The 17,709-nt window shown below is 35.8% G+C and overlaps 1 protein-coding gene and 1 pseudogene across 1 annotated transcript in view; both read right to left on the reverse strand.

Annotated features, from left to right (window-relative positions):
• The window catches only part of TRAK2 (trafficking kinesin protein 2), a 74,501-nt gene that overhangs the window by 21,202 nt on the left and 35,590 nt on the right, over window positions 1-17,709 (reverse strand). The window contains exons 3-5 of the mRNA XM_004033048.2: window positions 9,029-9,223; window positions 2,644-2,720; window positions 996-1,112 (exon numbers count right to left, since the gene is read on the reverse strand). Of these exons, the coding sequence (XP_004033096.1) occupies window positions 996-1,112; window positions 2,644-2,720; window positions 9,029-9,223 (389 nt within the window). The remainder of the gene's footprint in view (window positions 1-995; window positions 1,113-2,643; window positions 2,721-9,028; window positions 9,224-17,709) is intronic.
• On the reverse strand, window positions 11,050-16,903 carry LOC101141220 (SCY1-like protein 2; annotated as a pseudogene).

The following is a 17,709-nucleotide window of genomic DNA, read 5'->3' on the forward strand; positions in this document are numbered from 1 at the left end:
TTTATTTTGCATTATTTATAGCAATATAGCTTCTAATTCATGGAACAATTATTTTTCATCACAAAATAAAATCACAAAATCAGCTGCTAGGTTTTACTGACTAAAGCAACAAGTACTAAAAAGAGAATAACAAACCCCAGATACCTCCTAAGTTACAATTTTAGAGCATTAATTCAACAGTACAGCTTTATTCCATCCTAGGTGAGAAGAAAAGCTAATTTTCTTATTGTATATATATGATAGGAATATAGGAGAAAAATTCACCTAAGATAATAATACATTCACAGTTGAAAACATGACAAAACTGAAGAACCTTCAAAGTATCAGAATACATCCCTACTTCAAACTCTTATCATAAGGGCTTGTAATTTTAAGATGTATATCACTGTGCATGTCTTCCTAGGAGTACTGATTTTAGTTCTAGGAACAAACAGTTTCAACCTAAAGGCTCAAATGTTATCATCCATAATGCATTCATAAAATACAAACGAAACCAGATAAAAATAACAAGTTACAGAAAATTTGAAATGTAACCATCCAAGTTAATAATAAGTCAGTTCTCACTACAAACGTTTATTGCTATAGAATAAATATATTTTCAAAGTTTCTTTTTACTTTCTTCCTTTGTTTGGTTTTTGAATAAAGATACCAACATATTTGGGTACCTATTTTTTAAAAATAAAATAAATTTCAGATAAGATCACACACAAAGTCTACACAAAACGGTATGGATAGTTTTAATATCTAAGCAGGGTGCCACAGGTATTACAGATACTTAATATAGACTTTAAGTTGACCAAGGTAGTTACGTGAGTTCTCCTCTGTACAATTAACATTTAATTTCTCTACTGATTAGTTTAATGGACATCAACAAAGTCAACAAGTACTGGTGTTATTTATCTATTGCCATCATTTCAGGGACACCTAGGAAAATAAATTTTCAATCGCATAAAACCTAATTGTTTCATACTGCAGAGATTTGATCAAAGGCTTACTTGATCAAAGGCTTGTCCCAATTGCTCCTCCAGGGATTCGTTCTGCTCAGATAAGACATGGTTCCGCTTTAAGAGAGCTTGTCCAATTCGAGCAGCGAGTTCCAGATCACGATCCCTCTGTTAAAATACCAAATACACCTTTTCTTTGAGTATAAACAAGGTTAAATGGCAGTTCAGAAATTCTGTGGTCAGTTTTGCTAAAATCAAAAGCAATGTCCTAGAAAGCATCAAGATTCATTCACTCATTAAAATGAATAAACACAGGGTCTGGCACACAGGTAGTGCTTTAAAACGTTGGTCAAATGGATGACCACCACTCTTCTAAATGCAAGAGGACATCTCTTTTCTTGATATCAAGTGAGATTTATTGATCATCCTAGTAAATTAAGAGTCTAGCAACCCAAACTTTAAACTTACAATTTTGGAGAATTGGAAAATCAACATAGTCTTTAAAAATGAGGATAGGGTCTGTACAGTAAAAGCTCAACAAATATTTGTTGAATGCAATTGTGTATTAAGCATGGTAATGATACAGAATTAGGTATTTAAGATATGGATCAGGTAGGTATGTAAAAAAAGAGTTCCATTTAGGGCAAAGCTTATGTGCATTCAGCAGCTTAGAGGGAAGTGCAGCCAAGAGCTCTGTTGTCAACTGGTTCAAGAATGATGATACGAAATAAAACAGGAGATAAAAGACTGGAAATTTTGAGGCCACAGGATTCTGCCTAGAGTATAGAGAAGAAAGAAGTCTCAAGAAGCTGGTGGTAATGATGCAGGGAAGTCTGTAGAAAAGTCAAGCAATAGGCTTCCACCCAGAGTTATTATTTCTGGGCAGATAGTGATACTTCGTAAGAGCATAGGAATTCCATCTGTGTGGTAGTGGTGAAGACTGTATTCTATAGGATAGAAAACTGTCAATATACATCTCACTGCCTTGTATATGATCTGCTTACAGTAATTATTATATAAATAAAATTAAGCTTCTATCCTTTCTCTCCATAGGCATATGAAAATGGAGAGATTATCTCCACATTTTTAAGGCTCATCTTAAATAATCGCTAAGTGGCATACATAGAAATCATTCTGGAGAGCTGGGGGGAGAGGGGAGAAGGATATGTTAAAGAAAGACTGTCTTCCATAAGATCAACTGAAACAGGTACAAAGGGAGACCTCTACTGATCGCCAACTAGAGGAGATACACTATACATATTAAAAACGCCATAGACAAAGTGAGCTCAAATCACAGCCCAAACTAAAAGTAAAAAAGGGGAGATGCTCCAAACTGCAGGTATTGATTTGCAATGATAATGATACTGCTTTCTGAATGGGCAGCTCTGCTGTAGAGTAAGTAACAGCAGGCGTTATTTTAAAATTTTTTTTTTTTTTTTTAAGATTAATGCTTTTCTAGGAAGGGGAGGCAAGCCAACACCATTAAATAAATAACTAACTAAAAATCCTCTATAGCATTACAATAATAAACTTCAGGAAACATTCTACTTTGAAATGTCAGTTGTTCCAGTAGCAACAACCTTATACAAAATAACCCAGAGCACGTACAACATTTTCCATTTGATGTGCAAATTTGATAGATTCCAAATGATCCTCAAGTTTTACCTTTTTGTACTGGAGAAAGAAAAGATATTCCTACCTCTGCCAGGAGATGTGTAACCATGTCGATGTCATTGTAAGTTTTGGTCATCTGCTCCACCCTGTCTGTGCCTAGAACTAATATAGTTAAAAACAACTATTTATAGGCTTTAGCAATAATGGAAAAATTTAAATATTAATAAGAATTGAGAGATAACAACAACAAAAACCCCAGCCTTTTACAAAAAGTCATTCAGGAGAATAAAAATATATGTGAAAAAAAAGAAATGTTTCATGTATTAGACACTCAAGAAATAGTCCAATCATTACAAACAAAGTGTATACCATACAATAATTAAGAAAGTATCAAATGATCACAAGGCAGTCACATCTTGACTATCTCCTCCTCCCCTGGTAAGACAGGAAGTTTGGCCACTCACTTATGAGAATCTTGGCTGGGAGAATGGATTAAATTACTGATTGCTTTACAGTCTAATCTAAATTAAAGTTACTAACGGGTATTAGTGAGGGGTTATGCTGTTATAAAGGAATTTAATTGGAATTCTGCTGTGATTATCATAACCATCTATGATCATCTACCATGTGAGCTAATGTAAACAAGGAACAGGATTTGAAGGACTTTTTCTGGTTCTGTTATGAACCATAATTCCTTTAAGCTTAATTTAAAACCCTTTACCTGTATAAAAATCTTTCTCCCATCTAGGTCTCAGCTATAAAATAAATTGTATGCTACATTATTAGTTGTATAATTCAAGCCCTATATTTCCGCACTTCACAAGTTCAGGAATTGTCAATGTACCTGGATAATTTAGTTCAAAAGAGAAGGGCAAATATGACTCCAATGATTCCAGTCACACTAAACAGTATCTTAAAGTTAATAATGCATAACAAAAGAGGGCTCTTTTGACTTTGAACATGATATGTTACTGCAGAACATAATTCTGTGTTTGACTTAGACTCTTTTATTATAACTAGTTTGCCTTGAAGTGTGAAAAGGACAGGGGCTTTGGAGTAGAAAAGCTGAATTCATAAATTTTAGTGAGCTGAAACAAGTCACTTAACCCTTCTGAGATTCAGATAATAAATATGGAGGTGATAACACATCTCACGAGGTTATTAAGAGGATCAAACATGATAATCTACTGAGCAATAAAGTATTCGGTAACTGCTACGTATCATATAACTGTTTATAGTTACTACTCCTTAAACAGAACTGGGAGGTATGAAATGATTCTGACTTTAAATTCTCTGAATTGGCAGTAATTCATAGTTCCATAGTCCCATCTTAACACTTTAGGGTGCCCAAGACTGAGTATGAAGGGATATCATTAGATATGTTTTACTTTTATCTGAGCTTATTTTCTCCCTAGCACCACTGACTAAAATGAATCTGGGAATTACCTATAGCTTAATTATTAATAATAGCCTTATTCCTAGTTAAAAATAAAACAAAGTGCTGGCTTGATGGTATGGGAGATAACTAAAAAAGATTTAAACTGAAAATATAAAAACTTTTCTTAAAACCTAGAAATAAACATTTGTACTCCAAAAGAATTTATATTTACAAATAGAGAAACTAACAATGATTTAACCACAGTGATAAGGGAAGCAGACTTTTGGGCCTAAGGAATAGACACAATATAATTTGGTAGCATAGTGGGAACAAAGGATTAAATAATTAAGGCAAATACTTACAGTGAATGGTCTCCTTTACTTCTGGTCTCAATAACAAAATTATGGGAAAAATATAAAATCAATATATCCATGCTCTAAACTAATTACAGAAAACCAGACAATGGTTGTAAACCCAAATGTAATATAGAGCAATGGCTCTTAAGTCCAGATTCCGATTTAATTAATTTCAGGGAGCCCTGTGGTGCTGGTAGTATGCAGAAGATTCCCAGGTGTTGAAAATGACCTGGAGCCAGGAATTAAAACCACCAATCTGGGGTTAACACCCAAAGCAAAAATCAGGCATCCTATAGGCTCAGTTAAAATCAGTTTTTATACAACGAGTTTAACAAACACATGACATGACTGACCAGAGTTAAAGATGAAGTGGCAGATTTAACTTGGAGTAAGACCAGTAAGTTAGGGATATAAAAAACAACTGTGAACCACAAGTCATATATGATGAAAGGGGAAGAAAAAAATGAAGGACACAGTAATACAGTAAAGAAATGTTTAGAATAAAATATGTTTTAGTGAGGAGAAATGAAAATATATTTCCTATAAATGCTTACCATCTGTCACAGCATAAAAATTTAAAGCTGAACCTTAAGAAGTTACCTAGTTTAATGATCTCTCTTTCTTGTATGAGGAACCTTCTCTGAGAGAAATTATGTGGCATGTTCAAGACCACGAAGAAAGTTATTAGTGGCAAAGCTGGAATTTTAGTATGGAGATGATAATAACGCTCATCTCACAAGGTCATTAGAAAAAACTCAGATGATGTAAGAGTCCAGTAATGAGCTCTTTCCACTGTGCTGCTGTTTCTACCGCAGCCCCACTAAGAACATAAAAAAGACCTTGTCCAATGAAATACCAGCATATACACCTGTGAATGCATGTTATATAATAAAACAGCATAGATCCCAATTTTGCTTTTTAAAGTGTGAGCTTATCTATAAATATCTATATTCAACAGAGCCTGGAAGGATATACATTAAAATGTTAATAGTGGTTATCTCTGGGTAAGGACTATGGCTGATCTGTTTTCTTTTCAGCGTTTTGCCAATTTTCCATAAAGAACAAATGTTATTTTCCAAACAGAAAAAAAAAAAACCCACAAAAACCCAGGAACCTTTGTTAAAAAGTTTCAAAAAGCAAAAATGAACTTTAAAATGCCAAAGTATTTGTTATGGCAAAGAAGTTAGATAGTGCAATCAGAATTTTCAAATTCTTACGTCGAATGCGCAACCTAGATACTACCAATCCACAAAGGCTGGGCCTCTTCAATTGCACAGAAAGATGTCAGGCACAAAACAGAAAGGAACAATGGATTTTTCCTTTTCTAATGGAAAAGAACAACGGATTTTTCTCTCTGCAGTGGAATCAGTTCTGTCTTCTCTTCCTTAACACAATACTCCTGATAAAGATGTGCTGCTTGGAATGATTCCAAAAGTACTCAGGGCAAAACTCTTAAGTGTTTAAAGTCTTGGCATTTAGACATTATAATTGAATGCTTCAAAAACCACAGACTAGTTCTTCACCATAATTCTGTAACCAGGAATGTAGAGATAGCCAAGCAGGTTGTCTTTGTTAAAATCAATCCTATCAAAACCTATTTTCCCGTCAGTTTTCGTTGTTGAAAATATGTTAAATGATACAGAAATTAGCAATGATCCTTGCTTATTTCCAGACATGGACTTTCCTAACTCTCTAAAAAAGTATTTATACATCAGGGAGATGATAGATATTTTTACAGAACAATTTTGCAACTTGGTTTCCAGAGGTTGTTAATTAATGTTCAACATTTTTGGTGTAATGTTTAGAGAATCTAATGTTCCTGAAAATATGGGGTGGGAGTTTAACATACATAAGCACTTCACTAATCCTTACTTTATGTTCTATCCCTGCATAATTTCACATTAACTAGCTCAATCTCACATTATTTTCAGGATGGGAAACACCAATGATAATCGATTCTAATATCTGTCATTTACATGAGATGGTGCTTGATAGTTCTCTCATATATCCCTTCTCAAGATCTAAAGTTTTTACCACAACTATTGAATTTCAAAAGGAATTCTAATCTTGCAGCACTCTCCAACTTTCCCACACCAAAACCAACAAAAACAACAACGAAATAGAAATGAAACACAAACAGTGCCCACATGGCATAGTAAAAGCTGCAATAGCTCCTGACACCTACAGGCAGGTCTCGAGGTTTTAACCCTAAAGCAGTGACCACAGCCCTTGCTGCTACGATACAGCAAACATTTCTGCCTTCAGAATGACTGAGAGAAACTGATGATACACACCATCTAGGGCAGTCTTTCTCAACAGGATTCCAGGGGAGAATCAGGTCCTACAGACCATTTGAATGACAATTTTCTCAATTCTCCCAAGGATTGTACAAAGCTAGTACATGATGCATGGGTGATAAGGTAATCCACTGTATAAACGCTAAGTGTCTTAGGGTATATAGCTTAATTCTCTTGTGGAACCGAAGGAGAGAGCTTATCTAAGGGAAAAATAAATCTGCTAACCTCTATGACTGGGTTTATGGTTAATGCTTCCTGAACTTCATCAGTCATATGTTCTTTTCTGCCAGTACAGGTTAATAATTTTTGAGGGCAGAGCCTGAGGAAAAGTATAACTACCAATTAGAAGTAATAATTTCTATGACCATATTTATCTGCAAAATTATACACTCTCTCCGATTCCTTAATTCTCCAATTAATGTCACTGTGAAATGGCCATTTGCTTTGGTTGGCAATGCTTTGAATCAGTGGTTCTCAAACTTGCGTGTGCATCAGTATCACCAGGAAGACTCTTTAAAACACAGACAGCTATGACTGTCTCACCCCTAGAGTTTCTAATTTTGTAGGTGGAGTAGGGGAACCTAGAATGTGAATTTCTAACAATTTCTCAAGTGACACTGATTGCAGGGGTCCACAAAGAACAAATAAACTAAAGGGCACTTTCTGTGACGCTTTGTCAAAATAATGACAAACTAAATTCATCCAGATGAAATTTCAGTTTGAAAGTTCTCAGCAATTTAGGCTGGGCGCGGTGGCTCACGCCTGTAATCCCAGCACTCTGGGAGGCCAAGGCGAGCAGATCACAAGATCAGGAGTTCGAGACCAGCCCAACCAACATGGTAAAACCCCGTCTCTATTAAAAATACAAAAATTAGCCAGCATAGTGGCGCCCGCCTATAATCCCAGCTACTCAGGAGGCTGAGGCAGGAGAACTGCTTGAACCCGGGGCGGGCAGAGGTTGCAGTGAGGCGAGATCGTGCCACTGTACTCCAGCCTGGGCAACAAAGCGAGACTCCGTCTCAAAAAAAAGAAAAGAAAAGAAAGTTCTCAGAAATTTAAACACTCAATGAACAAAGGGAACTAGAAATAAGAAATACTGTTCCTTCTAAAAATGATTTTCCAGAAAAATCTCAAGCAAGCAAATTCTCAAACTAAAACGTCAAGAAAGCCTTTGGAGCCTTAATTTAACTTAATTTAGCTATTTAAAAGAAATATTAAGGACAAAAACACAATAGTATTTGGGCTTCTTGATATTTTAGTTTCTGAAACAATGTTTATACTTTTTTTGAGCAGTTAAGTTCTCAGAAACTACTAGAAATAAATTGTAGGAAACTGGTGCTAAAAGCAAGTTAATGATTACTATGAAAATGAGTATTTCACAGTAGACATTCTCCAGTAACAATCTGGCATTAAAACACCACAACACTCACTGGGCTTCTTGATATTTCAGTTTCAGCTGAAACAATGTTTATAATTTTTTTTAAGCAGTAATAAGTTCTAAGAAACGACTAGAAAAAAATTCTAGGAAACTAGTGCTGAAAACAAGTTAATGATTACTATGAAAATGAGTATTGCACAATAGTCATTCTCCAACGACAATCTGGCATTAAAACACTAAAGCACTCACTGGGAAAATGTCCAGGATCTGATGCAATCACCTACTTAATTCTAATTAAAGGAATTTCACAAACATATCAGTATTGAACTCATAAGCTTTTATTATAAATTCTAACAGCTACTGTGCACACAACATTTTTTACCAAATGAATTTTTAGAAAAGTAATTTCAGTCTTAATGCAGATTTTTGGGATCAAATGCAAAAAGGTCTCCACACTTCAAAGTTTAAAAATTCCTTTGTCTTTTCTAACAGCTTGGTGTAAAACAGACCTATTTTCAGAACAAATCTGGCTCAGTCTCTCACTTAGGAATCCTTAAATAATGAAGATTACTATATAGGGTATATTTATTTCTCCTGGCATTATTAAAACTACTTATGTACCTAAGAACTATGCTTCGTTATGCTGACATAATTCTTGTGACTGTGTTTACCAACGATATTAATAAAGATAAAAGTCAAAAGCTGATAGCTTAGGATAGCAAACTACTGGGATAATAAATGTTGACAGTTATAAAGGAATATTAAAGTTTTAAATCACTTTGCTTTTTAAAAAGTTCCCTTTTCTACTCAGTCTGAGGAAAATATCAAGTAACGAAAACGTCTAAGTATGTTTGCAACACTAGACACTGAGAGTCATAAGGATGACAAACTTTCTGCATTCAGACATAACACAGAATTATCTCTTCCTGTGAAATCAGTTCAAATTAAAGTAGGTATACACTGAACAATGGCTACTAAACATCAATGCTTTAAAAATCAATACCAAGATACCCATGATCATTACTTCAATGCACAAACTAAAAGAGTAAAAAAATACTCACTCATATAACGGAAAGTCTCTTCAGCAAGGACTGGAGAGAGAGCATCAGATGCATGCTGCCGCTGGTGTGGAGACTGAGTCCAGTCTTGATTTTCGTATAGAAAGAGAGTGTCTACTTTTAGCCTATACTGTGGTAGTTGTTCTTCTAGCAGACTCACCAGCTCAACTTCAGGGAGATCCTCATTGGAGCAGACATCTAAAGAGGAGAGTCTATGTAAATGAATCCAATATATTTCAACTTTTACTAGGCTACAGAGAAAATTGACGAAAATTAGTTTTTCTAAAGTAGGATAACCAAAGAAATACTAGACAAGATCATTTCTCCACTGATTTTTATTAGTATATCCTAGTAGTATAGTTTTTTTTTTCTCCAGGTTTTTTTTTTCTTTTAGTAAGAGAACTTCTAAAGTAAAAATGATGGCATACATTTTTTTGACAGTAATTTCTAAAAAGTATTTTTAATTGACACAAAATAATTGAATATATTTATGGGGTACATGTGATATTTTGACACCTGTATACAATGTATAATGATCAAATTAGGGTAATTAGCACATTCCTTACCTCAAGCATTTATCATTTCTTTGCATTGAGGACATTCAAAATCCTACCTTTTATCTATTTGAAAATATACAACAAATTATTGCCAACTATAGCCACCCTATGGTGCTAAAGAACACCAGAACTTATTCCACCTATCCAGCTGTAATTTCGTATCTGTTAACCAACATCTCCTGATCCCTCCTTCCCGCTACCCTTCCTAGCCTCTAGTAACCACCATTCTACTCTCTACTTCTAGGAGATCAACTTTGTCAGCTTCCACATGAGTGAGAACATGCAGATACCACAAATCTGAATTACATACTATCTAAATATATTGCTTAGTGACTATAACTATGCTTTTTTAAATTTTTAATTTTTTAATTTTTAAAAGTTTTTATTTTAGGTTCAGGGGTCCATGTGCAGGTTTGTTATGTAGGTAAACTCATGTCACGGGGGTTTGGTGTACAGATTATTTCATCACCCAGGTACTAGGCCTAGTAATCCAACAGTTATTTTTTCTGATCCTCTCCCTCTTCCCATGCTCATCCCTCACATATGCCCGTCTGTTGTTCCTGTCTTTATAACTATGCTTTTAAAGTTTAGAATTTGTAGAAATTTCATATTTTCTCCCTATCAATCTATTTAGTACGGTTTAAAAGAGGTCTGTGTCTCTGAAGCAGCAGTAGCTGCTTAATTTTTAAAAGTATTTTTAATTGACACAGAATAATTGGATATATACTTTTTAAAAATAAAGTGAAAGAGGTCTGATCTCAACTTACATGCCTGGGGGAAAAAGCAATACAAAGCAACCAGCAGAAAATAGTTCCAAAGGGATAAAATGATATGCTCTGTAATGACAAAATTTGAATTCTGTGGAGGATTCTTCAAAATCTGGAAAAATTACATTTTAGTATATTCTCAAAGTCATTAAATTTTTTTAAAAATTGCATTAAATTTTACTGAGCACTGGTACTGAAATAAGTCCTTTATCATTTTTATTTTAAAGAAGTGGTACATCTAAATCCCAAAACATGTGAGGTGAAGGAAATCGGAAAGGGGAGGGGAAAAAAGTTTCCTCTAAAAAATCTTCCCTATCCTTCACATAACATAAATTTACTATGGTATAGTGACAGTCCTGGTCTGAGTCCTGACTCTGCATATACCACAATGTGACACTGGGTAAGTTACCTAAACTCTAACCCTCAGTTTCCTCATCTGTAAAATGGAGAAGGTACTTACCTCCTAGGTTATATGAATTAAATGAGACATATGCATGAAAAATACTTGTATTTAGTACAATGCGCCTTGCACACTGTGGAGGCACTCTATCAATGTCAGCTTTTTTTTTTTTTTTGAGAGAGAAGTAAAGTTTATTACATTTGAAAAAATACGGCAGAAGTCTCAAAAGTTTACTTATTAAATATAGTTTAATTCTTACAAATCTCCTTTTGAAAACACAATTCATATATGCTGCAACCTCAGAAGTTTGAATTTGAAATGAAATAAGAAGTTAGTAGTCAGGGAAGTCACATCAGAGTGCTTTGTCAAATATCCAAACAAATCAGCATATACCAAAGTGACTCTAAATATATCCAAGTGAATGCAGAAAAATACATTACCATTTGAGGCAGACCATGCTAAAATATAATTTACAACGATTAGTTTGCATTTAAGATGGTTAGCCAATGAAATGTAGGTTAAGTTAAATTTTGTAGTATTTGCTCAGTCTCTTTGTACTAAACATTAGTTCATCTGAAAAGTAACCTCGGAAAAAGCAAATAACCTGATCTCTTTGTGCTTATCATTTTCTCACTGCCATCTTAAATGCAAGCAAATCAATACAGCATCAAGATTTTTTACATATTAAAATGAACACTAATCACTTGTGAAGGTAGACTGTGTACCATGTGGTACTTAAAACAGATGAGCTTGCAATGACCATCAACTCAATTTTTTAAATAACACCAAGATTCACAAGCCAAAATAAACATTTGATTAAAAAATTCAGTTATTCAAGATAACTCAGTTGTCCTTTTTCTCTTTGAGACTGGGAAGGGTTGGGTCTTTAAAAACCTGAAGAGGGGCCAGGCGCGGTGGCTCACGCCTGTAATCCCAGCACTTTGGGAGGCCGAGGCGGGTGGATCACGAGGTCAGGAGATCGAGATCATCCTGGCTAACACGTGAAACCCTGTCTCTACGAAAAACACACACAAAAAAATTAGCCGGGCGTGGTGGCGGGCGCCTGTAGTCCCAGCTACTAGTGAGGCTGAGGCAGGAGAATGGCGTGAACCCGGGAGGCGGAGCTTACAGTGAGCCGAGATTGCGCCACTGCACTTCAGCCTGGGCGACAGAGCAAGACTCCGTCTCAAAAAAAAAAAAAAAAAAAAAAAAAAAACCTGAAGAGGAGTTGGTAAGAGGAAAAAAATCCTCAGTGCTTTAAAAAAACTCAACTGGTTAGAAGTCCATACAACTACTATGCTGGCATGGACACAGATGTTTTCTGTCACAGAACCATTCACTGTCCCATAGAAGTAGTTCCTCCAAGCCAACTACATAAAGATGTAAATCAACTCACCCATGATTGAAACTGAAATAATCCTTCAAAATAGACACCTCACCCAAAAAGATCTTTTAAATCATTGCTAGCTGAACTGCTATTGGTCATAGCAGTTGGTGGCTATGCAAAGTTCTGTGGGTTGAAGCGTACCAAAGGCAGATTGTCCTATCATGTTCATCTGTGTTCCCATTACTGAACTGCCCGTAGCTGGAGAAACTTGAGGAGGTACAAACTGATTAAGCCACTGATTTGGTTTCTGTTGTGATAATTGGTTCATGCTAACTTTGGGTTTCTGAGGGCCAAAGAGATTATTAAGGGCAGACATATCTGTGGGTCTTTGTTGGGTTGGCTTCACACCAGCAGGAGGAACATTCAAAGCACTGAAGTTTGGCAAAGTGGGAGGTGTTCCAGAGTCATTTTGGTCACTCCAACTGTGCTTGGACTACTGTAGAAGTTCTGGTTTATAGTAACGGGCATGTTGAATCCTGAAGTCTGAAAGCCCATATTGACATTTAGGCCATTTGTCAAATTTCTCTTTGTATTATCAACTGGTGTAGAAAACATCATGCCAATGCCCATGGAAGGAACAGAAGTGAACGTACTTGAAGCAGAAGGTTTAGGGGTACTAACAGAAAGGCTAGTCAAAGATGACATATTATCCATCAATGTGTCTGTCAAGTCCTTAGTCTGTTTAACAGCAGCAATAGTTGTGTACACTTGGGGTTTAAGAGGCTGCTGGCCTTTCAACTTCTACGCCTGCTCTTGTTCTCTTGCTAATTTTTGTTTTTCTTCAAGTGTAAGTGATGCTCTTTTATGTTTATTCTGAAACCCATCCTCTTTATTTTCGGAATCACTGCCAGTCAGAAGGTCTGCTCCAATGTGGCTAAAAACCTTGTCAATTTGCTGATTCCCAATATTTGTAACTTTTGTCTCCTCAGAAACATTCATTTGATTTCCTATGTCCAAAGATTTCTGTTGTTCTTGCATTATATGAAGTTGCTCCAGCTTAGTCTTATGTTCAGACTCCAACCTATTCAGCATCTCTTTTATGATGGAAATGAAAGAATTGAACTGATTAAGATTGTTTTCAATACTCAGGGGAATAAGATGAGGCAATACTTTTCCAGTCAGCTGCTCTTTGGTGATTCCCAACTTATGAGTAAAAGTACATTTGTAAATGCCTAAAATACCCATGAGGACTGCAGACTCTTTGGATGGAATCTGTTGTAAGAAGGGTAGGATATCATCAAGTACAAACCACTTATCCAAGTATTCCAAAATCTTTCCTAAGCACACTAATGAATTTACAGGAACAGCAAGGGAAGACATTTGTAGACAGGCATTTTTAATTCTTGGTATCAAAGTATGTCTCATGATGGGTAGTCTATAAGATTTGCAAAGGTTGGAATGATGTTTAGACAGAGCTCCTGGTATTGAATGGAAGGAGCTTCTAGTGCTCTGTAAACCATGGGTAGAACACTGTTCTTTATCTCATTGGGAGGGGTTTTGGTTAGTAGCAAATCCATTTTTTGCAGGAAAATTAACAAAATCTGGATTGGCTCCTGCTGCTTAAACACAGGGCCAAGTTCAGGTGGAATTAATGTGACATATTCTTCTTTGGTGCATTCCTCAACGATCAGTAGAACACTGGGCAAAACAAAAGGTACCATGTCAGGGTTTACAAATTCTGAAGTCAAGTCAAAATTCTCTGTACAATGACATGCTTGGGCAGTAGAACCTTTGGCAGTCCGTTGAAAAACTGTGATTTCTGAAGATTATCTCTTTGGAATAAGGTATCAAAATATTGCAGCGTTACTGCACCAACATCATCAAAGAAGAGAATCTTTGTCATTTGATCTGCATCTGGTCTTACAGTTGGAGTTACATTTAACAGTAGCCTTACATGTTCACGAACTTCCTCAGGTATATTTATAAGTGAACTAGATCCTAAATAACTCAACTGATCCAACTGCCTACTGAAACTCTTATAAATGTCTTGCTTATTGCCTTCAAATATACGTTTCCTTTTATTAAATACAGCATACATAACAGTTCCTAAAGAATATATATCACTGGCTGTTTCACAGCTCACATAAAGTATGTATTCAGGAGGCAAATATTCAGGATTTGGAAGACACAATGAAGGTAAATTTGGGTCCCATTCTTTACAAGGAAATTTAGGCTCTTGTTCAGAAGGATTGGTTGATGATACACAACAATCAAAACCCATTATTTTCCAGGCTCCACTTTTATTCAAAATTGTATTTTCAGGAGTAATATTTCCATGTACCATTTTCACACTGCTATGCAAGAATGACAATCCTTTAGAAACCTGAAGCAAACCACATTTGGTTTCTACATCATAAAGTTTATAATCCTTAATGTCTGGAGATATAGGGAAAGGGAGATTTTCCCAGTTACCAAGAACACTGGCTAAACTGGCAAAAAACTGGTTCTGTACACAACACCAAGCAATCCCTGGATTCTTCTAAAGAATGCTGGACAGTAAGAAGTCGAGGGTGTTGATGTCGAGTTAAGTGTTGGACTCCTCATTTTAGAGAATCAATTATTTGATCCTTTTCAAATTTTTGATATTTGTCAATCATTTTTTATCAAAGACAAAAACAGCCACTGCTTTGTTGACTTTTTTGTGCCATTAAAAATCTTCCAAGCTAGCCCATTGCCACCACTGGCAATGTGTGGACCAACATCAAATTCTCTAGTGACAGGATTTCCCATTACAGCACTAATGACATCAGCTGTTACTTCTGTAACAGTGCTCTTCAATTTATTAAACATGGACTCCATGGCTGCAATATTGGGTAGTTATAGTTACCTTTTCCCTCTCCTTCCAGGAGGGGCAGAACTGGGCCTCTTTTTCCCCGGCCCCCTAAATACAGGCTGTTCCTGCTCTGCCTTCGCACCTGGCAGCTGGAGGAGGGAAAGGGATAGGGAGGGGAGGGATTGGGGACGAAGACTCAGGGAGGGGGGAAAAGACTGAAAGACCTATTGTCAGCTATTTTTATTACTGTATTACTATTGAGTTTTTACACCTAGAGATCAAATCAAGACTGCTAAAATAAGGTTGCTATAGTATCTAAATAATTACAGAGTATTAAAGGTAGAAGACACTTTCAGAAACCATCCAATCCTGCCTCCTAGATAAGGAAACTGAGACTTAAAGATGGGTAACTTGCCGAGGACACTAGAACCACCAGACCTGGGTCTTGACTTCCTATCCAGCACTGTACCCATTCTTGTTGCTATCTGCCATTTACAGGACAAAGGCTGACAACTTGTCCTAGAAAGCAAGTTCCTACACATCATGTCTCCAACATACAGTATTAGTCCTACATATCTCCTAATTCCTCCAGGTGTCTAATTTACTTATTGTCCTATTTTTCACTCTTAATATTAGAAAGATCATGGGTTTTGGCATCAGACGTAGCTTCTGAATCTGACTCCTCTACTAACTGTTAGACACATGATTTATCCTTTCAGAGCCTTAATTTCTCTCATTTGTAAAATAAAGATCATTTATCACACACAACAGTAGTAAGAAGTAACTAAAATAAGCAATTAAGGCACCCAGGGTATCTGGCAGATCATAGGTACTCACTGAATACTATTTACATCACTACTCTCTCACTTGCACACCTACAACACCCCCTCCCCCATCTCTGAACAAACTGAGCTTTTGTGTTTTTATGTATCTGCCACTATCTTCCTGTTCCCAGTACTGCCCATCATTTAACACCTCCCAAACTTAGCTGTTTACAAAAAAGGAGAGTTATTTCTGTTAACATGCTTAAAATACTAGGGCTTAAAATAGCGAAAGTACAGGATGTCATATCAACCCTCTCACTTTTAAAGAGATGTGGTATTTCCTTTGTGGGTAGTATAATGAAACATGCTCTAGCTCTGGCAAAGAACAACAAAGTACTGGTTAAGAAAACAAATCCTTAAGAGAGTAAATTCCTACGACTTGACCTTGACTTCACAATGACATTTTAATAAGTTTAATAAAAGGAGGCTGGCAATATCAGACATCCCTATTCACCCAGAAGGAGAAGCAGTGGCTTGATCACCACAATGAGATAGAGATGAGGCAGATTTAAAACCTTAAATATGGTTCTAAATAAGCTCTCAATCCTTACAGATCTCTTAAATAGGAGACCTGAATATATATCCAAATTCTATTATTACAAGTTCCATGTGATTATCCAAATTTTTCCTGCCACACATATATTACATAGAGATTGTCATTTTAATACTCAGGAAGAGAAGTTGACTATAAATACATGCAGAGCTAAAAACAGACTATTAGATATTCAACGGTATAGTGGAAATGAAGAACAAAAGTGACATTCATTACAAGAGCTACTAGTCCCTAGTATCTCTTCTAGACTAGAATAATTCCCTACTTCCAAAATGTAATATTAAAAATAAGTGTACAATCCAGGCTTAGTAGATTAAGCTAAATATTCTTTAGACTAGCTCTTCCACCTTGCTTCCATATTCTGATAATGTTCCATTTATTACTCTTGCCCAGGCTTGACAACTCCTTCTCTACCATTTTATCCTCCAAATGTCTCTTCCATATGTCCATTTTTTTCCCAGTCATGCCTACCGGTAAGAGAATTAAATCAGTGCTAGAATCAAGCATACTAGAGCATGGTCTAGAGTATGATCTGTAGACCTACAGATGAAAAACAAGCCTCAAAGGGTTAACCTTATCAGCAAATAACTTAAAGTCTTGCCAAAATAAATGTTAACACTTTTCCAAGGAAGACAACAAAACGTAAACACCTAACAATTTAACATTCATAATATTCACCAGTCCATATAAAATTACTAGATATGCAAAAATAAACAAAATGTAATCCATAACCAGGAGGGAAATGAGTCAACAGAAACAGACCGGTCATGACAGAAATAACAGAATTAGTAAGCAGCAATTTTTTATATCCTCTATTTTTAATATGCTCAAAGATTTAAGGGGAAAATATGTACGTAATGGAAAGAGAAACAGAAGATATGCCTGCATTTTAAAAACCCAAATAGAACTAGAGTACAGTATCTAAAATGAAAGACTCACTAGATAAGATAAACAGATTAGATATTCTCCAGAAGAAAAGAACAGTAAACTTGAAGGTATAGCAATAGAAATTATCTAAAATGAAGCACAGAGAAAAAAAGATTGGAGGGAGAAAACTGAACAGAACATCAGTGGCTGTGTCATATCAAGCAGTCTGCAGTCCCAGAAGAAAAAAGAGGCAGGAACAGAAAAAATATTTGAAAAAATGGTGGCCGAAGTCTTCCAAGTTTAATTAATACAGTAAGTCTATAGGTCAAAGAATCTCAACTCCATGCAGTATAAATACAAAGAAAACCACATCAAAGCAAAATTGCTAAAAACCAGTGATGAAGAAAATCCTAAAAGCAGAGAGATAGGAAAAAAAGAATATTAAAGTTTCATTCACTTGAAATGAAACTATTCATTTCAAGATAGATGACAATGGAACAGCATCATTAAAACACATGGACAAAAAGCCAATTTAGAATCATGTGTCAGTGAAAAA

This window comes from Gorilla gorilla, chromosome 11 (assembly GCF_029281585.2).
Source record: "Gorilla gorilla gorilla isolate KB3781 chromosome 11, NHGRI_mGorGor1-v2.1_pri, whole genome shotgun sequence".
Lineage (NCBI taxonomy): Eukaryota > Metazoa > Chordata > Mammalia > Primates > Hominidae > Gorilla > Gorilla gorilla.